The sequence below is a fragment of the Cyprinodon tularosa genome, unplaced genomic scaffold (assembly GCF_016077235.1).
Source record: "Cyprinodon tularosa strain WSP-4 unplaced genomic scaffold, ASM1607723v1 ctg1089, whole genome shotgun sequence".
In the NCBI taxonomy this organism is placed as follows: domain Eukaryota; kingdom Metazoa; phylum Chordata; class Actinopteri; order Cyprinodontiformes; family Cyprinodontidae; genus Cyprinodon; species Cyprinodon tularosa.
In genome coordinates, this window is record NW_024037881.1 from 152,786 (window position 1) to 176,921 (window position 24,136).

At 37.8% G+C, this 24,136-nt stretch overlaps 1 protein-coding gene across 2 annotated transcripts; it reads left to right on the forward strand.

Moving 5' to 3' along the window:
• Positions 1-2,813: 2,813 nt before the first annotated feature.
• si:cabz01074946.1 (CD48 antigen) lies at positions 2,814-24,105 on the forward strand. Of its 2 annotated transcripts, XM_038292568.1 has the most exons (7): positions 2,814-2,905; positions 12,895-13,101; positions 13,177-13,287; positions 13,488-13,745; positions 19,466-19,567; positions 23,714-23,746; positions 23,826-24,105. In XM_038292568.1, exons 1-7 carry the CDS (start codon positions 2,869-2,871, stop codon positions 23,840-23,842), a joined length of 765 nt encoding a protein of 254 aa, XP_038148496.1. In that variant the 5' UTR covers positions 2,814-2,868; the 3' UTR covers positions 23,843-24,105. The 2 variants fall into 2 exon arrangements, with proteins under 2 accessions (XP_038148496.1, XP_038148502.1); XM_038292574.1 differs by lacking the exon at positions 23,714-23,746.
• The last annotated feature ends 31 nt before the right edge of the window (positions 24,106-24,136 follow it).

Sequence of the window (24,136 nt, forward strand, 5' to 3'; positions counted from 1 at the left end):
AAGTAATAAATATAGGGTTTATCGGTTGAGAAAATTAAAGCTAAAGCCAATGCTAAGTATGCTAAGCTGCATGATACTGGCAGTTTGGGAACGGCCATAACAGAACGATAAACCTCTGAGCCACAAACTTTAAGTTGATAAAGATAATATATATATAATCATATAATAAAAATTATAGTTATGAATGTAATTTATTTATACAACATTCAGCAGTCTAATGGCAGTGGGGAAGAAGCTGATACAGAATCTTATGATCCTGCATTGGATGCTTCGAAGTCTCTTCCCGGAAGGCAGCAGGGATAACAGTCTGTGTTGGGGGTGTAATGGGTCATTGAGTCACATTTATATGTGGGAAGGAGATTTTGTTGGCATCTGATGACCCCTGTTGGCTCCTGTCTAGAACCGCCCACGGTTGCATGTCTTAAGTAAATGCTATCTACCAACAATTTTTAAATAAAGCCTTAAATAGCCAAGCTCCATCTTATATCAGAGATCTGATTGTTCCTTATGTTCCTAACAGAGCACTGCGCTCTCAATCTGCAGGTTTACTAGTGGTTTCTAGAATTTCTAAAAATAGAATGGGAGGCAGATCTTTTGGTTATCAGGCTCCTCTCCTGTAGAACCAACTACCAGTTTTAGTCAGTGAGGCAGAAACCCTGTATACTTTTAAGACTAGGCTTGAAACTTTCCTTTTTGATAAAGCTTATAGTTAGAGTGGCTCAGGTTATCCTGAGCTATCTCTATAGTTATGCTGCTATAGGCTTAGACTGCTGAAGGACATAGGAATCCCTTTTTTCCTCATTCTACTTCATTTTATTTCTATTCTCCCACTCTGCAAATTTTGTTAGTTCAATCTCTAGCTGTATGGGTGGGACACCATGCGGGGGACAAATATCAGCTGGACTACTGCCATAAATACCTTTGTTTGTAGATGTAGGAGCTGGGCCTGTTTTTCAGTGTAGTCCTGTTCCTCCGACATTGGAGCTGGCTTGGAGCTCGTCTGCCTTGCTATGTGTTTCCTGGACGGGGTCGCCTGTAAAGCTGGTTGACAGTTGCCTTTTTATCTCTACTTCTTTCTGTATATCTGCTATGTCTGCTTTAACCCCAGTCGGCCTCGGCAGATGGTCGCTCACACTGAGCCTGGTTCTCCTGGAGGTTTCTTTCTGTTAAAAGGGAGTCTTTCCTCTCCCCTGCCGCTGCAAGCATGCTTAGTGTGAGGGATTGCCTTCGAGTCAATGAGTTGATGGTTTTCCTTAGATAGAAAACTTTGAATAATTTTGACTGCATGATATCGTTGAATTGTCTCTGTAAAGACCCTTAAGATGACATGTGTTGTGAATTGGTGCTATATAAATAGACTGAATTTATATTGAAATTTTTAAGGGTTTATATGCAGCAATTTGCTGTTGATCTTAATGGACAGGAGGAGGGTGCAAATATTTTAAGTGAGTCAATACTTCAATTACTCTATTGACAGAGGAGCAAATGCGTTGTGATGCTAGATTTGACTGTTTCTGAAGTAAACACTTCGATCCAGGAAGCGATAAGAATCTATGAGAGTGGCTAATTTGATCATTTTAGAACAAGATGACATTGAACCAAAGCATTTGTGATGGGAAGTGACAGAGGCCACACCTCACCTCCCTTTCTTTAGTCACTTCATCAAAATATGTTACCTAATATTCCAATTCATTGTTTTTCTCTTTCATAAGCTAACTTCACAAAAAAAGAAAACTTTCACAAGATATTACACAACACCTTATATGACCTTTTTTGAACCCTCTAGGGACTTCAGTTCAAAACTGAGTTTAAAAAGTGTGACTGCCTTTATTTATTCAAAGCAGCAGCACCGAAGATAGTAGTTCATTTATCCTCATTTCTTTGCGCAAACCAACCTTCCACCATGTGGCAGGAAGCTGTCACAAAGGAAGTTAAACAAGGAAACTAATGATTCATCTTAAATTATCTGTGAAGCACTGAATATAAAGATAGTTTCTTAGATGGTGCTTCTTTACCAAGATAATGCAACTTAATACTGCATTGCAATTTCTTAAGAAGTTCTAGGGTTAAACCTTTTTAGACCTGGTTTTCCACTCTGTTGACAACATAAGTTATTCTGAAACTAACAGCTTTGAAAACATTTTGGAGAAGTAAGAGAAGAGGAAGTGTGTAGGTGGGGCTCTCAGTATTGATGGTATCACATGAGGCAGAACTTAACCTTTCTTCAGTTTTAAAATATACTGAAGTAATTTCAAGAGTTCTAAAAAGTAACTCATTTTAAATATCACTGTTATTAGGGTTAAACAACCAGGCAATGATCCATCTTTGAACTTTTTTTTTCAATATAAAGCTATATTGGTAAATAAGATGTACACTACATTTATGGTGCTTAAACCCTACAAAGCAGTTTGATATATATTATACATAATAAACTAAGTTATCGTTGTTTTAGAGTCTGGGTAATCAGAAGTTACCAGTTAAGGTAACTGCAAGCCTAAAGCTCCAAACAACTTAATTTACCCCACAAACACTAATTCACACCCTCCTGAGGAAGATTTCTGATGAAACCAAGTGTGTTTACTTTTATACCTTAGGTTAGTATTAGTGTCTAGTTGATGTTAACAGTTTTTAATACCGGTAGATGTTTTATTAGAAAGACAATCTTGTGACAAGTGGTGACATGAGTGTGACACATTTCAAAGAATTACAAAAATAGTCCTGATAAAAGGAAGTTTAAAATGTTAAATGTGTGAAACGCAAAGGGACGGTTTTCGTCTGGGGAAGTCGTTGCTATGCATATGTAATATAAAGGAAGTTGAACAGGGAAACTTCGTTCTTCCTATAAGCGATCGGTTATACGGCACAGAAATGAGATTCTTTATCTTCTTTTTTCTGACATTTCAAGGTAGGTAGGCTTAACAGGTTTTTTTAAATGTCATTTCTCAAATATATGTCAAAGAAATATTTAATAATGATTCAGAATAAAAAGGTTAGACATACGGAAGTTGAATTGTGAAGCTAACCTTAAATCTCGTGATGTCTGGGCTTACTTGCTTTGATATTTTCATAAGTGTAGTATGACTGCCTTTTTGAAATAGAGGAAATAATTTGCCGATTAAAAAAGAGAAAAAATGTTCATATAATATGATTTATCTCTTGTTTTCCATGTTAGTCGTATCTTAAAATCATGTGTCAGTGTCTAATTCTCTTTCAACCATGATACTGTTCTTCATTTTCTCTGTGGGTGAAAAAGTGTTGTTTTTTTTTTGTTGTTGTTATTTTTAACTTCAATGCTGGTCCAAATCATTATTGATAAATGCTAAGATTTTTGGAATTGAAAAAATGCTCTCATAATGTTTTGTTCTTTTAAATATTTTTTGATTAAGGTCATTTGTCACTAAACATCCGATTTAACAATCACATTCAAAACCCATTAAAAAGTGGAAGGGGAAATAATACACAATTTGGGAGTCATTTAGACAAACAAAAAATCTGAAAAGTGTGGCATACCTTTTTATTCGCCCTTTCAACATCAATACCTCGTGGAATTGCCTTTTGATGTGATCATCATCTCAACCGTCGTGTTCTAGCCTACGAGGGAAAAGTGCTTCTACATTCTGTTTTTCGATGTTATTGAGCTAGGCAGACATGCTGACACATATTGAGCGAGGATATTAGATGTCTTGTCTGGAAGGATACTTTGAGATCTCCTCACCAGGACCACACGCCTTCCCGTGGGGAGAAGAAGCTGGGTGCTTAGAGGGCTGGATTGTCCATCACTACAGGCCAAATGTTCATCAGGAGGTGGTCAATACTCCACGGTGGCAAGGCTTCGGCAAGTTGGTGGAAGTGATCCGTCCTGAGTATCTTCAAGCTCTGGATGTTGTGGGCTGTCTGGTGACACATCTCTTCAACTCGCGTGGAGTCGGGACAGTTCCTGGATTGCAGACTGGGTGGTGTTCTCCGAGGGGACCGAGGTTGTTCACTACGGGGAATCCATTCTCAGCCTCCCGGAAAGGCTATGCCAGGTGCTGGAGAGGAGTCGGCCATCATTGGAGTTTAGGCTGGAGTTGGGGGCGCCCTTATTAGGGGGCCATCCATCTTCTCTGTACAAGCGGAGCAGAGTCTGGTTCGCATGCCGCATTAAGTCGGACCTGTTCCCGGTGCATGTTGGACTCCGACAGGGCTGCCCTCTGTCACCGGTCCTGTTCATAACTTTTATGGACAGGATTTCAAGGCGCAGCCAAGGACCGGAGGGGGTCTGGTTTGGGAAATAGTGAATAGTGCTTTTTGCAGATGACGTAGTTCTGCTGGCTCCCTCCTGCCAAGACCTACAGCGTGCGCCGGGGTGGTTCACAGCCGAGTGTGAAGCGGCTGGGATGAGAATCAGCTCCTCCAAGTCCGAGGCCATGGTTCTCGACCGGAAAAATGTGGCTTGTCCCCTTCAGGTTGGAGGAGAGTCCCTGCCTCAAGTGGAGGAGTTCAAGTATCTTGAGGTCCTGTTCACGAGTGAGGGAAGAATGGAGCGGCAGATTGATAGACGGATCGGTGCGGCTGCTGCAATAATGCGGACGCTGCACCGGTCTGTGGTGGCGAAGAGAGAGCTGAGCGAAAAGGCAAAGCTCTCAATTTACCGGTCGGTCTTACATTCCTACCCTCACCTATGGTCATGAAATTTGGATCATGACCGAAAGAAAGAGATCCCGGATACAAGCCGCTGAAATGGGCTTTCTCCACAGGGTGGCTGGGCTCTCCCTTAGAGATAGGGTGAGGAGCTTTGTCATTCGGGAGAGGCTCAGTGTAGAGCCGGTTCTCCTCCACATCGAGAGGAGTCAGTTGAGGACATCTTCTTCGGATGCCCCCTGGACGCCTCCCCCGGGAGGTGTTTCAGCCATGTCCCACCGGGAGGAGGCCCAGGGGACGACCCAGGACACGCTGGAGAGACTATGTCTCTCGGCTGGCCTGGGAGCGCCTAGGGCTTTCCCCAACAGAGCTGGAGGAGGTGTCAGCGGAGAGGGAAGTCTGGGAGTCTCTGCTTAGTCTGCTGCCGCCGCGACCCGGTTCCGGATAAAGCGGGAGACGACGAGTACGAGTACGAATCTAGGCTCGTTTGGAGAAGCTGGGCTGCTTCCAGTATCAATGCTGGTTATAAATAATTGATAATAGAGCTTGTTTTTTGGTGCTTAGTTTCAAACCCAGTTTTCAAAGTCTTCTCAACAATCTGAAAATTACAGCTTTTCCCTTTTTTGCTTTTCAACCCAATGTAAACATTGTTTGGAAGTAAATCATGTCCTTGTTTTAATGTCTTTTAAACCAATTTTTGCCCAGTGGGTCCTCCCACAACACCAGGTGCCATGTAGATGTTGGTTTTTAGGCTAAATCTGGTTGGTCATTCATAGTGTTGATTTAGTCCAGAAATTGGTGTTGAAAGTTGGACTGTGTTGGGTTGGTCGGAATTGTGTCGGTCTACACATTTTTTTAAGACCTCCTAGACCTCCTGAGGGACTGGGTGGGTGTTAGGGGGACTGCTCTGCCGTGGTTTAGATCCTACCTGTCAAAGAGGTCTTTCTTTGTCAGGGCGGGGGACACCACGTAGCCATCTGCCCCACTTTATTGTAGAGTACGTCAGGGTTCTATCCTGGAACCTTTATTGTTTGTGCTTTAGCACTTCCCTCTCAATGAGAGTTTTACTAAATATGGTATAGAGTACCCATTCTATGCAGATGATTGTCAAATTTATTTGCCAATTGATAAAAACAGCCACTGCCCCATGAAACCCCTACTTGACACTCTGGCTGATGTTAAGGCTTGGTTATCAAACCATTTTTTTTTTAAAACCAAATGAGAGCATAACAGTGGTGATGGTGTTCGGTAATGCCATCTCTGACTTGGGATCTTTCAAGGATTTTGTACTTTCCAAAGTAACCAGCCTTGGTGTCACTATAGACAGTGACTTTAAACTGAACAAAAAAGTAAGCAGCGTTTTAGAATTGTCTTATTATCATCTCTGTCTTTTATCTAAGGTAAAACCATTTTTATCTTTTAACCTCTTTGAGCAGGTTTTGCACTCTTTTATTTCTAGCCGTCTAGACTACTGCAATGCACTTTATTCAGGTTAGCCAACAGGCCCTCTCCCGTCTGCAGTTGATCCAAAATGCAGCAGCTCGTCTTTTAAGGGGGACCAGAAAACATCAACACAATGCACCAATTCTTGCGTCTCTGCACTGTTTGTTTTAGAATTAATTTTAAGATTTCATTGTTTGTGTTTAGAGCTCTGAATGGGATGGCTCCTCACTACATTACCAACTCCTCTAGATTTAATCTCCAGCAAGTTCTCTGAGGTCTAAGGGGCCATCTTTAGCTAACAGTGCCTAAGACAAGGCAGAGGGGACAGAGCCTTTTCTGTAGTTGGCCCCAGACTTTGGAACACTTTGCCCCTCCATATATGAACAGCCTCCACAGTGGAGTGTTTTAAGTCTCATCTTAAGGCCCACTTTTTGTACACGGCATAATTGTGTGGTCATCTGTGTCCTTTTTATTTATTTACTCATTTCAAACTTACTGATTTTTTGTGTGTGTTGAGTTCTGTTTGTTTGTTTTTCTGAACAGCACATTGGAAACATTTTTTGTTTAATGTGCTGTATGAATAAAATGGATTAGATTGGATTCTCATCAGCTCCTTCAGGTCAGGCAGTCACACTTTGTTCAAGGTGGCAACTTTTTGGGGACCAATCATTTTCTGTGACTGCACCTTGACACTGAAATTGACATCCACTATATTGGTGATTTATAAGTGAATATTGATTTTGAAATTAAAGCTAAACAGTGCTGCCAACTTATTGGTCTTTTCACTACTTTTAGTTACTCCAAGACATATCTATTGCAAAAAAGCCCCTAGCGCCAAATCTAACAACTTTCTTCTGTGTTAATGAAGACTTTAGAGACAACACATAAAATCACTGAACTCTGTCCCCCTGAGCAATTAGCGAGTGGATCCTATAGCTTGCTTCCTGCACTCTGTCCTTTTCACTTTCTGCTGTTGTTCATACAAGACAGGCTGCATGCATGCTGCAGCAGCAGAGAGATAACCTTTCCACTTCAAATACAGCATGTGTAAAGCTGCTGCTAATCCAGCACTATACTGCAAGCTGGGATTTTTGAAAATACTTTTCTAACCAGAATGGAGTTTGGAACTAAATAGCTGAGTTCTTTTTTATTTTTATTTTTATTTTTTTTTACTTATTTCTACACTGGTTATTACTCTTACAATCCACAACTTTTCCCTTCCAACTATCCTAATATCTATGTGCCCTGCTTTGATAGACATCCCAAAAAAAATGGAATTGAATCTCCACTGGCAGCTGAATGACATTAAATAGGCAAATTCAACAATGACATCATCTAGCACCTTTAAGGACAGCCAATAGGAGCGCTTCTTGCTGAGGAGTTGGCAACAATGAGGCTAAAGGGAAGTGAAGCACATGGTTCAGTCCAATTGAGGCAGCCTCAACCACAGTTTTTGCCAACCACAGTATTCCGTTCAACAGTTTTTAACCAGATTTTTTTTATTTTCTCACCCTCTGTGTTTTTTGTTATATATTGACTTTGTTCAACACTTCAGTCCTATTTATTGTTGATTGGGAGAGTGCTTTACAAATAAACAACTGCCTAACTGAATAACCTGACCACATCCTCATGCTCCGCATATTTGTTCCGTCTAACACATGGCTTCTGACTTGTGGCTTCTCATAGATTTGTCACAACATCTGCTCTCCTGTTTCCACTTGTTTAAAGTTTGGATTTATAGTAAGAGATTATATTAGATTGTGTCAGTTCAGGTGGAGTGCTAGTTCTTGTTGTTTTTTTTCAGATTGCTGTGCAAACCAATGTTCGGTGAAAGCCTCTGAGTCTTTTACAGCAGCGGTCCCCAACCGTTTTTGCACCATGGGCCGCTATATGTCAGACAATATTTTCACGGACCGGCCGGGGGGGGGGCATAAAATCAAATAAAAACAGCATAAAAATAAAACAACAAGCCGGTCCCATCTAGGTGTAATCGGAGAAAATGACAGACGAAGTGTGCTCCTGATGTCCAGTCTGTTCCGTAGCTTTGTTTTGGTCGCTGTAACCGCAGAAAATCTCTCTTCACAAAGATAGGATGTTATAGATAGGATGAGGCATGAACTGAATTAACCTGTGTCAAGAGGCACAGATGCACCGACTGATGTAATTGGTAGAGAATACCGCAATTTTTTATAAAAAAAACATCACTCAGACTCTGATCGTCAATAAATTATATATATATATACACTTTTTTCCTGTGCGACCCGGTACCAAATGACCCGCGGACCGGTGGTTGGGGACTGCTGTTTTACAGTATAGCTGAGTTTATACTGAGATTATGAAATTGAAATTAATTGAGGCCTTTGAATGTAGCATGAAAAACTGTGAAAAACTGAATTAAATTATTTAGCAAAGGCCCGGTAACTACTCATATATTCAAAACTTCTTGGAAATATTTAACCATGCCAACCTGAACCCTAAAGACCTAATTTGAAGTCATACTCACAACCTGTTAAGTACTCAAACTCTGAATTGGACGATGTCTCAACAGGTCCGTTTGTTTTCAGCTGTCTTTAATTTCCAGAGACAAAACACAACCGTGTCATGGGCAGAGTATGCAATTCTGAAATTCTAAACAAGTATTGTCATAGAAGTTTTTTTTTTTTTTTTTTTTTACAAAATCAGCACTTACACTAGTTGCAATACAGCTTTAAATGTTTTTGGCTTTGACAGTTTGACCTGTGAAACATTTAAAAAATAACCAAGCTAATACTGTCAGAACTTTGGACCCAGAATTTTAGGCAGACAGACTGAGGTTATCTACAAAAGTGTTTATTGACAACACGTCGAATCTGTGACTCGAAAGATGCCGGAATCTTTGGTTTTAGAGTTATGTCCGAGGGGGGAAAACAGCTTAAATAGAGGCAGGAGCAGGTGGATGAGATGAACAGCAATGAGAAACCAGGGATGCCAGGGATGAGTGCCAAGATCATGCCAAAAACTTTAAGCACAATCACAATTATATTAAACAAGCTACATCTGGATGCATTTAATTATATTTTAAATTTGTTTTCTATTTCAATGTTTATATATGTTGACAATAACACAATCTGATGAAATGAACGGCACATTGTGCAAGTGGGAATCAATAAAACGATTTTTAGCAGTTGAAATATTTACATTTATTAATGTATTTCTAATTAGAGTTTATACTGCTTTCAGAGAACAAAATCTTAGTTTGCACAGCTATAAACCAATAGCTTTTTCTCACTTTTGGCACTCCATGGAAACATGAATATGAGATTATGGCCACTGAGTTTCATGATGGAATGAAATTAATATATATACAGTAGTTCCATAAAGAATATTCCTGCAGACATACTATTGTTACCTATGCTAGTGTTACAAAGTGGCAAACTAGATTTTCATTAAGTTATATTAGTAGGATCTCTCAAAGTCTTCTATTAGGTCTGAAATGATGGAACAGAAAAACAACACTGCCTAAAGGTTATTACAGCATCACCTTCTTTTTGCTGTTTTTATTTTTGATTGAACCACCATTATTAGTTTTGCTAAATAATCTAATTCGAGTGAATAGAACATTGAAAACTAACACAACAGATGTGTAAAATTCTATATCAAAACTACTAATGTTGTACAGGAAAGCCTAATGCTACCCCATGATCTGGCTTTAAAAAAGTGGCATGTTGTGACTATTGAACCATCGTCATCGTCTTGGTCTTGGTTGGTCTTGAATTTGCTTTGTTATGGTTAAAAGGTCAGGTAGCATATTAAAAACACATGTCTGTGAGGAATATCTGTCGCAATCCAAGACACAGTTGTGCGAAACCTGCAAATTATAGCCCATAATTATTGCCAGTTTGCAGCCAATTTAACCTGGAGAGAGTCACACAGTAAAAAGCTACAAATAAAAAAGAATTACATTTATTGATACAGGTAGCACAATCATATTCTTCAAAAATATTTCTATATAAGGAAAACCAGCTCATTGCGAGAACTAATTAGCACTCTGCAATCCCTTACCCTCTTCCAAATTGAATTTTTGCTTAAGCTTCATGAGTCAACAGGCTAGTAAAAAAATCAACTTGACCACATCTGGTACTGAAATTCTGGTTTAGTAAAGATGTTTAAGTATAGTGGTGTTATTTTGCATGTATGGGCATGACAGATATCAATGCTAAGATGAGCCAAAAAGCAAACCTCTCTGGTCCAACAAATACAAATCCTCTATTTATAGCAGAGAGACGTGGATTCCAGTTAAAGAGCAAGATTCCTGCTTGCTAAGTCTCCTCTTGGTTGTGGTAGTTTTGGTGGTTCCTGGTATGGCTAGATAGATAATTTCATGGCTGGGATTTCTCCCTTTGACTGCCTTGGTGTTAACTAAATATAACTCTGCACTTAATTGTGACAACTTTTCTCTTTAGGAAAGGCTGATAATCGAGGTCCAGAAAGTAAAAACCCAGCCTTATTGTTCTTCATTATGTTCACTTAACCAGCTGATAAGGCCTAGGCCTGAGAGCCGGAAATGCAAATGTTAAAAGTAATCTCTGTAGAAGCTTTTTACTTTCTGAACTTGGATTATCCATCTCTGCTCTTTATAAGTTTCTTTTATGGATAAACAATGTTCTTTAGACTCTGTTTAACATTGAATATATTAATAATATGGTATTATATTATTATATTTAGTGTTGCACCAATGCCATGTTTTGGGCCCGGTACCGATACCCGATACCTGGCTATGCAGTATCGGCCGCTACTGATACCATACCGATACCATCTGCTTGAAATTGATGTGTGTGTGTATATGAAGAACTGCATACTACCTGGATGTAAAATAATTGCCATCATGGCTTTGTCAACCTGCTGCCTACCTTTGTGAAGCAGGAAAAAGACTAATACAAAGTGAATCAAGTAGAACTTTTTATTGCCTACCTGGAATGGGTGACAATAGTTGAATAAACTTTTGGCTCTCAAAATGGTATGGGTGCCTCATTTGTTGGTACTCGCAGATACCACCATTTTAGTGCAGTATCGGTATCGATACAACACTAATTATATTATATTATTATATTATAAATTTGCTAATTAATATTATATTAATATTATTCAAATATTATTAATGATATATTGAATAACATTGAACATATTACAATTTTTATTGTATAAAGGATGGTGGAATGTAACGCTTTGATATAAATAGGCTCCAAAAAGTTAGGCATAAGAACATATATGACAAATAATTTGCCCAAAGAATATTGATTTCAAATACGTAATTCCGGGTCGGAATTTGGTACAAACCTAATCAAGGCATTATGATGGATCCAACCATCTTTGTACTAATGATTTCGGCTGATGGGGATAGTATAATGGTGTGAAAGATTTTTTTTTTTAGCACATGTATATCCTTAGCTTGTGTAAACACCTCAGACTACCTGAGGATTTTTGCTAAGCAAGTACATGTCTTAAAGGCCCTCATACACCCATATTTTGATGGTTGCCTCCAGCAGGTTAATGTATCATATACAAAGCTCTGATTACATCAGAATTATTGTTGATCATGTTTGTGAGTGCACTGTACTCCAATGTCAAACAAAGTTCCCAAATCTCTTCCTACTGGAGCAGAGCTGCACATTAAAAAATATTAGTCATATTTCATTTATGATATAACTGCTTACTTTCTTCTTCCCTTTCTTCCTCTTGTGTTCTTTCTAAACTCTGTGACATTTAACATGTTAATTAATGCAATATGTGTTCTATGTGAGCATCTACCACCAAAAGACTCTGTTCAAGTGGATAAAAATGATAAAATATGCAAGTCTGCATCAACACTGTGATTGATAAAATATAATGTCGACGTAAATCAAATTCGGTGGGAAATGTACCCAATACTTAGTTAAATCTTTTCCAAAAAGAATTTAGTTGCGTCCCATGTGCCTAACCAAGTGTCTGAAGAGTGGGTGTTGCTCATTTGTTGGATGAAATAGAAAAGCTTTTTTAACGAATACAGAAACTGAGGGATGTTTGAATAAAGACCAAGGAGTGATTTTTAAGTTAAGAAATGTGTCCCTTAGAATAATGTATAGATAGGTTTGATTTGTTTCCTTGTGGATAGAGATTATGTTGTTTACTTTGGTTTGTCCCTGGGAAGGTGATACCAAAGATAATGTTTTTGCTTTAAAATGATTCAAATTGGAATTGATGAAATTACTAATTATACACCAACTTCATAAATACTGTTTCACCAATTGCTCTTTTCTGTTTAAAAAAAATTCTGAGATATGCAGACGAAATGGCCTGCATTGTTTTCATGTTCTTAACCAACACATCCTCACTAGCAACTCGTAAAATACCAACTACTGACACTTGGCCTCTTGTCATATATTGACAGGAAGGGAAAATGGCAGATTGTAGACATTTTATCACATGTCCAAGAACAAATACTTTTTTTTTTTGCCTACAATGTTGGTTTGGCAGCTTTAGAAGGCTATGGTAACATGTGTACTAGTGTTTCTTCAGGCTTAGAGATTTGGGTTAGTAGGAAGTTTTACTTTACAGTTCATTGAAAATCTTTCATTCCATCTTTCCTGCCACTATCTGTCGTGCACGCTGTGCATCAATAAATGACCAGAGGGGACTTTGCCAAGAATTAATATTGAAGACTTAATAGTGAGACTGTATTGTCAAGGAAATGATCCATTAAGAATGTTTGTATTTAGAAAAGCTTTTAAAACATTGCTTTTTATTGTTTGCCAAGTAAAAAGTAAAGCACATGCAGCTTCTTCACTGATAATTTTTTATCTATTCCTCCAGGGGTGATGGTTGAGGAAATCCAAATCTCAGGGTACATAGGTGAGAGTGTTACATTGCCATCAAAAGCCGACCCATCCTGGGTTTTATCCAAAGTTGACTGGTCAATATTCACGAACAACACCTGGATTGCCACCTTTGACAACGGCAAAATAAATACTGAACGTCGTGCAGAATACAAAGGGAGGCTTACTCTTAATAGCATCTCAGGTAAAATGGAAATTATATTTTGACACAATGCAAAGAAATGTTCATTCCTGTTTACAATGTTTTGTCTCTTGACAGGCGATTTAACCATTTCTAACCTGACCCAAAGAGATGCCATGACTTACACTGTAGATCTCGTCAATAAAAACAATGTGGACAAAGTCAACAAGATTATTCTAACTGTGAAAGGTAATTGTTGAGGGAAAACAGTTTCGCCTTTTTTGGCCTATTTTAATTTGTCATATTTATATTTTTCTAAACATCATCCTAAGATTCCTTGTAAACTTTCTTATAATTACTGCATTATTTCACATATTAATGTGATTTTTGTTTTGTTATGATAATAGGTTCAGGTTAAAAAAAATCAATCTTTTAATTAATAATTGCAGAACACCTTCAGCAACCAAATATCACCAAGATCCATTTTCCAGCAACAACAGAAGGCTGTACTTTCGCCCTCAAGTGTTCTTCTCCAGATGTTGGTGTTGATTTCACCTGGGATGTTAAACCTTCACGTCGTCATTGGAGCAGTTCCCAAACTGGTGCGTCAGAGCTTGTAGTATTATCGTCAAGCTTTGTAAATGTCACCTGCACTGCCAGGAGAAAAGAGGAGAACAAAACAGCTGTTTGGCAATCAAATTGTAACGGTGAGTGTTTATGTTGGGACAAGAGTTCCCAAACTTCTCATGCTGCAGCACCCCAAACACCTTTAGCTTCTGGCTGAGGATCCTCCTTTGTAAAAATACAGAAAAGGATACAAAATATGTATAGAAAATTTAACTTTTACAATAGTTCCTTCTTACTTTGTTTCAATTTAGATGTGATTATGCTTGTTAAGCATACGAGTAACAACTACATTTGTTTTGACAGTCTATTATATTCCCATTGAATAACACACTTTTTAAACATAAAAGAAAGAAACCTGATTTTTGGTCAGAGCAGGCAACATTATTTGCACAATGTATGGAAACACACAACATACTAGTGGATATATGCACACATTGTGTTCTTTGAAAAAAACTTAAAATAAAGGGAGAGCAAAACTTGAAGAGTTAAAGGGCTTCTTAAGCACCAAGTAACGGATCATATCATCAGATGTATTATTTGAAATTATGCAGTCAAGCAGAAAAGAATATACATTGTGCACCAAATGAAATAGACAAATATAAAAGAAACATTCTTGCAGACGAAAAACTTTAAATCTATTTTTCAAAGTAAACCTTATGTAGCGATTACTAATTTTGTTCAATGAAGTGGGTCATGTTGGATAGAGTAGCCTGAGATTTTATTCAGCTAAAAGTATATATACTTTCCAATTATATTAGTCACATTTTTTATACTTGTATCTTTAATAAAGTGATAATATGGATAAATACAGTAAAGCTACTTCAAACATGGTGACTTAAGTCATAAAAGTAGTTGCTACCCAACTCCACCAATCTTTCACTGACACAACATCAAATAACTAGAAAATTCCCCAAGGCAATTTTGGTGGTGCCTGCCACTTGGTTTTGTGGCAAAGCCAGGGTGGCACCAAAGATGTCATGTGGTTAGTTGAGTTAACCTGAGATCGGGTAATAGCATGAAACCATGTGATGACATACGTTACCATGCCAGGAGGAAACTTGGTTGTTCAGGCTTGATGGCCACTTGAGTCACCATACCTAGAGGCGACCAACGTCAAACAGCTGTTGGCGACTGGCATCTCCAAACCTACTGCTGACTGACGTGGCCAGACCTAGTGGCGACTAGGTTCATAATAAAGCTCCCTATAAAACAATAAATTGGTGATTATACTATTCAGGCTTTTATTTTGTAGAGTATCTTGTGTCTTATTTTGAAGGACAATCAGAGCTGTGTCTTTAACATAAGGGAATCTATTTACGATGGTTTAATCTATTTTTCTTTATATTAGGTTAGTAGATGCTCCATTACAGCATAATTGGGAGAGCTTTATTTTTAAATGTGCACAAAAGTGTGTTGTGAAGGAAAAGGTCAGACAGTGATATGGAATTCATCTCAAATTGTTGAATCACTCTCTCTCCATGTTATTAGGTCAAAAGCAGATTTATTACAATAGAAATGGGAAATATTTATTGGGAAATTTGCAGTGGGGTGTGTTTTGAAAATACTTCTTTAGTCTGAATAAAAAAGCTGGTTAAGTTTGGGTCATAATGATGAGCCACATGGTGCAATTAATATGTCTATAATGTGAGGCTTTTGTTTCTTAGAGTCCCTGGAGAGTTACTGTAAAAGTCTCTTCCCAACAATTAGATTGAGGCCCCGTCCACAAGAAGACGAACCCTGGCCTAAACGCACAAATTTTTCACCAACCAGCCTCTCATCCACACGAAGTCGGCGTTTCGGGGGTCTGTAAACGATCTTTTTTTTATTCAGCCTTCAGAGTGGGAAGATTTCGAAACGCCGTTTTTGCGTTTCCATCTTTAAGCTCTAACCGCATTTTTTTTTTTTTTACACGCATGCGTCATAGCGTCGCCTCTAAACACGCATGCGCGACACAGTATCACAACAACAATGGCGCCGTTGCTGCTCATGCTACTCACCCTGCTGTCGGGCTTACAACAGAATCTTCTTCTTCTGGAATATCTCCAGGAAGAACAGAGCAATATCGACGACATAGTTCAGCACCTGAATTTGACTTAACCACGAAAATGGACCCGCAGGGCAACCATGTATAAATATTAGTGCCATGCCCAACATTTCGTCGCTTATTTTTGCTTTGGCACCACAGCGCCACTTACAGGCCTGGCATACATTTTGCAGCGTTTTCATGCATAAGTGTGGACGATCACATTTATTTTACGTCTCCGTCTTTACGGCAAACGTTTTGGAAAATATCAGCGTTTCGTGTTCGTTTTGACTTCGTGTGGACGGGGGCTAAGAGATGCTTTATTAAATTGGCAACCATTCTGCGTCAACTGCCATGGTGTAAACTCATACAGGTGTCAGAATATAGTAGATTCCTCCATTTACTTTAGGTAGGATCAGCTGCAGCGCTATTGATGAATAGAGAACAGCTTAAACTGACTTCAAAGGTCCCGGCTCCCCTTGTTGATGACATCAAAACGAGCGGAACTCTAATGCTCATTCACACCAAAGGTGTTACAGGCATTAAAAATGCTCAAACAGGAAATCTGAATGCTAGGTCAGATGCTGTCAAACTGTGGTGAAGTTGCTTTGATAGTTGATTGCTCTGGCTGCTTGGCGCTGTTTATATGCTCTGTTCTGTAGCTTCATGCTTTTCCAACTCATAAAGTTTCCAACTCATAGTTAACTTTATGAGTTGGAAAAATTATTTTAACATGTTTTTAAGCGTTATACGTACCTCCTGACATAGAGTAACCTCGGGTGTAGTAAGTTCATCAGGATTATGACCATACTAAATTATGCAGTTCTTGTTCGGAGTGCCACATCTCCAGCATACCACCGGGATGCAGTGCTGGAAATCCCAGCTGGGAGCTCTCTGCAACTGCCAGCCTGTTGAGGATTTCACTCTGCCATTCATAGTGGCTGAAAGTTAATAGAGTTTTTAAGGTTTGTAGTCAAAAGCTGCAAGTACCGGAATATACAATTGAAAAGTTTTCATGGACAACAGCAATCCATTCTTCGGGCTTTTATTATTTAACCTTTGGAATTGAACTTATCTTTCATATACAGAATTCTGCAGAAGCGATGACAGCTTGCAGGTGTTGTCTGTCTCCCAAAAAAAAAACCTCTGGATCAGCTTTTCTGATTGATTGATGTTCCTGTGTCCAGCGGCAAAAGTTCAATTTAGTGAATTCCATGGTTATAAGGTTGGGCGCCAGAACTCTTGAAATACGCCCCTCCCAATGCTCGAATGCTCCGCTGGACCCCTAAACGCTGTCTCCCGTAGACTATGCATGTAAATCAGATGCTTTAATGCCAAGAATGTGCCCGGTGTGAAAGCAGCATAACAGAGGATAAAGTGCAGTCACTTTGGTCCCCTAAGTCTGTAGGCTTTTGAACATTCAAAAATGGTGTTAAAAAAAAATCAGTCAGTGTGACAGCTATCCATTGTCTTCGATTGTGGTTAATTTCATATCTGTAGCTCATTCACAAGCATAATGGGAACAACAAATCAAAAAGTTTTTCAAAAATCCTTGTGTGGTTAGATTACATTGAGTTCCATGTTAGAGATGACCGATCAGATACTCTAAAACCCCTCCAAACAAATCAGTGCTTTGCAAAAACCAAGAATGTCCTCAATTTTACTTCATTTGATACCTGTATGTCTATAGAAAAATATTTAGAATAATGTAAATATAGTTTGTCATACCTGTGTTTGTGCTCATCTCTCGTAGGGATGTATGTTAACAGGTGGGTAAAAACCCCTCTGCACAAATTACTGCCCTACAAAAACCATAAATGTTATTCAAAAAATGGTTTTAACGTGAGTGAGAGCCATTCCTCTTCTTTGATTTGGCTTAATTTAATCTCTGTATATCTTTCAAATTTGTAAAATATATGTGAATCTATAAAATGAAATTCTCTGTCATTTTGTGTGAGCAAACCTAATCACAACTACATATCTGATTTACAAGCGCAAAGTACATTTGACAGGAGTTTGAGGCCATACTTGATGGCTGATTTTAGAAAAACTGTAGCAGTGATCAATATACAGTTTCCAGTTTTTGAAAGATTTATATACAAATGGAGCTTTAAATTGTGTTTTTAGGTTAATGTATGGTATTGTAACTTAATCACCTATAAAAGAACCGGCACCCATGCTGAGACCAAGCCGGACGTTCTGATACCTATATTGTGTGGGTTTGTCCTATGGTTCGGGCCGCATTAATGTTGACAGAAAAAGAATAAACATAATAAACATAGAAATAAAGAGTCAGTTAATAGGTGCCTTCATGCAATTACATTGCTGTGGCAGGTACCAATAAAATAATTAACTTTAAGAGGTCAAAATAACACTGTCAGTTGGATACAAGGTTTATTCACTGCATCATTTAAGCTGCTTCTAGCTTGAAAAGTGACTTAAATGAGTATGTTGTTGCAAAAGTGAAAAGGTATTTTATTACTATTAGTATGTTGGGGGGTTTTTTATGTTTAGAAGGTTTTAAAAATACATGTTTTTTTTACTACAAGTTATAGTTGATACTACAGATTTAAAAATAATATATTTAATGATAATTACAAAAAATCTTATTACACATTTCTTATAAGCACAACTTTTCCCTTACTCTTCTGAGCTCCTCTAGCACCACCTGGTGTCAAAACCTTGAAAATCAATAAGTTAGCTGACAATCAAATGCTGTATACTGTAGGATGTATGTTAAGTGGGCAGTTACCATATATCATGTATGTTAGCTGTAAGCCAAGATTGAAAATTTAAAAGCCTCTTTTGGATGTTTTCCATGGCCGTTTATTTATTTATTTTTTTACCTTCCAGCTTTTTATTGTCATTACACTGTCACAAGTACAGAGCATGAACTATCTGCATTTAACCCATACCCTTGGGGGGCAGTGGGCTGCCATTGTGCAGCACCTGGGGAGCGCTGTGGGGATAAGGGTCTTTGCTCGGGGAGCCAGAGTGTCAGTCTGTGGGAGTTGGTCTCAAACTCAGAACCTTTGGATTCCAAGCTCTATGCCCTAACCACTAGGCTACAACTCCCAGATCAGTAACATAATCAAGGGACTTTCGGCCCTGTGTCACTACAACACCATAACAAAGATCTTTGCTATGAAACAGTATTTAGATCAAACATTTTTAGATTTGGCTGGAAATCAGAGTTTTCTGCTTTTTATAAGTGTAGGAGAAAAACATAAACCAAAGCCTAAAAAGACATAATAACCAGGTTAGGTTTTTAAGGCCATTTACGTTAATAACTGTCAAAGAAGTAATTTTTTATCATTTCTGATCATTTAGTTTTGCATTAAAAATGTATAATTGATTTCCCTTTCTTAATATTGTATAACATTAATTACTTCTCAGTTTTTAAAAAATTATGTTTTAAACTGTATGATTTGTTGATAACTGATATTTACCAATATGTTTCTCTTCCCTTTGGATATAATGAAAGGCAGATAACAGCACTGACATTATTTTAGCGAAATGCCCACAATGCTGAGTTTTACCACAATCAATGTCACATGAAGAAAAAAATACAACATGATTAACCCGATCTCTTCCCCCGTTGAAATACATGGAAATACATGTTTGCTTTTTTAATATCCGCCCAGTTTCTCTTATCAAACTGACACAGATAAGCTTAAAAAGAACCAACATTTGCCAATACTGATACTTCTGCTAATATACATCTATTCCTATGTTATGTTTAAACCACTTTTTAAATATATGTGTTTTTGTGTTCAGGTCCCAAGGAACCACCTCAATGTCTACGGGGACATGGTTGCGTGGCTGCCATTGTAGTTTTTGTTGTAGTAGCGCTCATAGTCCTTTGTTGTTGGATGAAAGGTAAGAGAAAATTATTCAAATTATTTATGTAATTTTTACTTTAAAGAGACCAGCTTTCATAGAAATAATTTAAAGAACAAACAAGATGGCTAAAAAAAAGATGGTATTAGACATTGTCATGCTTAAATGATAATATTGTTTTGTACCATCCCTAGGACTATTTCAGGGGAATTGAAGCCTCCCAAAGCTGTTCTCAATGAACCCATCCGCCAACTAATTTAGTGTTTTTTTGTATTTAGTTTTTCTTTTATTTATTTATTTATTTTTTTACAAATAATTGCCCATTAATGTGATATAATTTGTTCAGAATATGATTTTAAATAAATCACACAACCTGTCATTACTAACTTAATTATGATAAATATATCTGTCAGTTTTCCTTTAACTCATAGAGTAAAGGGAACCTGATCAGTGCAATTAATTCCAATTGTTCTTATGGATTTCACCCATTTCACTTTAAATCCAGTCTATCCCTGTAACTCCTCAGCATGGAAGGCATAGTTAACTCCAGCTGTGAGGAAGCAATAATAATCAATTATTGCCTGATTTTCAGAGGGTTTGCTCCTCTCGAAAACATATACATGCATGTTAGAATGCATTGAGCTGATCTTTAAAGCAGGCGTGAAGTGATGGGCATTTGAATCAGCAAACAAAGACAAGAGTGCATCATAAATAACAACTAGTATTTGTTATTATTTATGTTATTACTGTCTTCATCTCCATGGCTTTGAACCTCTTCTTTCTTTGTGTTAATTCTCAAACTGCCAGTAGAACATGCAAATGGTCATTGTAATGGGGCACAACCAAACTGGTTTGCATGTCTTAGCATTGGCCCAGCATTTCCCCCTCAACATGCCCACATATTGCACTGGCAAAAAAATTAATAAAAAAAATGTATGTGCAATTTAGCCCCTTTGATTTGGGATCTTTCCAGATTAGGCCCAATAAGTAATAAATATCAATGCGAGTTGCAAAAGTTAGTTAGTTCCAGCTCCAATCTGAAGTCTTTTACTTCTATGGTACTTTTACTTAATTAAGATGTTAAAGATGAGATAATCTTTTTAGAGTAAAACCTTTGCGATAGTCTATACACCTCTATTAGAACAGGTTTAATGCTGGATTCCAGCACTTGCTGTTCTGTGGTTTTACAAGGACTGAGTCGAACTGGTGTCTTGTTAGCCTTTCCTCTTTCTTTTCCTATGACACCTGAAGTTAAGATAAATTAGTGTTTAAAATAAAAAATTGATAGCAAACATTTTCACTGTAGTTATCTAGCTACCTTGAAATGAAATCTAGCTTTTTCCAGCTAAGGCAGCTGGCAAAGATCAAACCAGTCCTTCAGAGACGGCACTTTGAGACAGTAATCCACGCCTTTGTGACCACTCGGCTGGATTACTGTAATGCACTTTATGTGGGGATTGCTGGGTCCTCAATTGCTCGTCTTCAACTTGTTCAAAATGCTGCTGCACGTCTTTTAACTGGCACACGCAAGTACGAGCACATTTCACCTGTTTTAGCTTCACTCCACTGGCTGCCCATCCATTTTAGGATTAATTTTAAAATTCTTTTATTTACTTTTAAAGCCTTGAATGGCCTTGCCCCAATTTACCTCTCTGAGCTTCTGCACCCCTACACTCCCAGCCGATCTCTCAGGTCAGCTGATCAGCTGCTCCTGACAGTGCCTAAAGCAAGGCTTAAGCTCAGAGGGGATCGAGCGTTTTCTGTTGCAGCTCCAAAACTCTGGAATGCATTGCCGCTGCACATTAGACAGGCCACCTCTCTGTCTCATTTTAAAACTCTTCTTAAAACCCACCTCTTTTCTTTGGCTTTTAACACCATGTAGAGTGTTGATTTTATGTACACATGTTGATTTTATGTACACATGTTGATTTTATGTATACACATGCATTTTTTTATCCTGTGCGGGCAGTGCTTTTATTTTATTTTATTTTATTACTTTTATTTATTTTAGTTATTTTATCTTTTTGTGCAGCACTTTGGAAACCTTGTGTTTATTTAAACCGTGCTATATAAATAAAGTGGATTGGATTGGATTGGATACCTTGTTTTTTTTCTACAAAAGCCAGCATTGAATGATCCATATGATGGTATTATAAGAGTCAGTGAGTTGAAATACAATAGGAGAGGCCAAGGCTAATTATCCAACCTTTACTTCAGGAGCCGCAGCAGCAAGAGCCTCAACAGCAGGAACTTCAGCATTACGATTTAATCCTGGCTCCTCAGAAATAAAAGTTGTAAAATCAATCTATTCAAATCATCCATGTCTGGAATGAAAAAGCAATGACAATTGATAACCATTTAATGTGAAATACAGGCTTGCTCTGTCAGTTTACAATTAGAGCTATTTCCTGTAATGCTGTATTACAAGAGTGAAAATATCATAAACGTTTAAATTTTATAGAGAAAAAAAAAAAAAAAAATTAAATTTGACACACTTCATAATGTCACCAGATTTGAGCTTTAGTGTTAAAGAAAGTTATTTAAGCATATATAGTGTGGAAATGGCATAGAGCACACTTACCATCCTGTGTGCTGTAGGGGTTCTCATACCGGTCCTTATTGTCACATGTTGAATGATATAGCTGGTATATAGTATAGACCTCTTTTATGTAGATGGGACTTCTGGTTTCTTGCTTTTTGTAGTGTATACAAAAACAAAAGGCACAAAATATATACTCTGCCAGCATATACAGTATGTAGAGCAAACATATACGTGTTTAATTAGCCACAAACTAATACTATGTATCCCAATTAAACTGCATAGAACTGCATGTCTATATTTTATAATAAATTTGCTATTGACACTAAAGAATAGAGAATCTTGCCTGATCTAAAATGAGCCCCACAGACAAAAACATTTCTGATAATGTTTTCAGTCCAACCTACAAAACTTATAGTCTGAAGCCAAGGCCCCCTTTGGTAGCTCAGAAATAGCCAGTTACCTTTTGGTATGTGGTAGAACTTCAGCCCTTTCCAAGAATATTGGTAAATACAACAATTAGTGCAACAACCTGGTACATTTATGCCAGTGGCTTCGATTGTATACTGTTTAGCTTCGGTTCACATCTCCCTAGTTAGACGAACAATAGGGTCACCTTTCCCTGTTGCGAGTGGAACTTCCTGATAATGTAGCCAATAAATAGAGCTATAGGCCGATACCAGCATGTTTACACTCCTTTTTGATATGATGGTGAAATTTGTTTCATAGAGTGGTTCAGTGTGACTGGTAGATGAATCTCTATCTATGGCTTTATAAATGTAACTCTTTGTTTCAACCATTTAGCTGCAGTCTGTGAATTATAACTAATAGAATCAAACACCAGTGTTGGGTGGTGTCAGGTCTAAGCACCTAAAACATCATACAGGGAAAGAGGGAAGGCACAGAGACAATTAATTTAGTTTACTCTCAAGGAGAGTAGGAAGAGACTACGGAGTTTACAAATCTTCAACCCACTCTGCAGTCCCAGCATTCTCCTTGCTATTTATTGAAATCAGGGGTCCCTGGTTAAAACAGCTGAGACTGCTCTAGAGACTAGAAACAACATGAGGAATTCAGACTTGCAATCTCAGTAAACATCCTATAAATGTCAGGGTTCAGTCAAAGTTTAAGCTGTTGAACCTGTTCACCAAAGTTCAGCAGGTCGAGTGCTGCTCGTAAATCTACAAATCACAGTATACTTCAGAAAAGGTGGCTATAAACACATGCACATAGCACACAGCTTTATGCATTATAACGCTACACAGATACATTTATATACAATTATTCTAACAGGTGGTCACAGCACAGATGAAATAAATAAACTTAGATTGTTACTAAAAGTAAAAATGTATCAACTAAACACAGTACCGACTTCAAGATTTGTTTTCAACTACCGTTTTCCCTCAAATATTGACTGCCTTTTATGTCAATTAATCTGTGCTGCTTTGATGCTCATTAGTTATTCTTCCATTTTAAGTTGCTTTGGATCAAAGAACAAATGTTGTTGTTGTTTTATTGAAATGTATTTATTGGCTAATTTTGAATGATTATATTCAGTTATTAACTCTTTCTCTACAACCATATCATAACTGTTTTACTTTTTAGGTTTGGTCAGCTATATACTGACGTTTTCTTTTTTATTTTAGAAAAGATCATCTATGCATTTCAAAGGTTAACAGGTATACAATCGTTTTAGGCTTATTAACTCATACAGGCCTATTCCTCTTTGTGGGCTTACATATTTTTTTTCTTTTTCAGGTAAAAATGATTCATGAAAAGACTGAGGTGTCAAATGGTATATGCATGAAAAGTGCATGCCTGCCAAGATATGCATCCCCAGTACGCATGTAATGAACAACATTAAATCCAAAGATCTTGTCCGAGGTACGGCTGATTTATTTGTTGTAGTCTCTTGTTATTCAGACACAACAATAAACAGTAGTGACGTCAGTTTGGAAACTGTAAAGCTTTGTCTTACGAGGAAAATCAAAATGTGCATCTACACAGCACAACGTTCACTGACCAGTGAGATGTCCCTAAATCATCTTTCTTTTTTTTTTTCCTGTCCC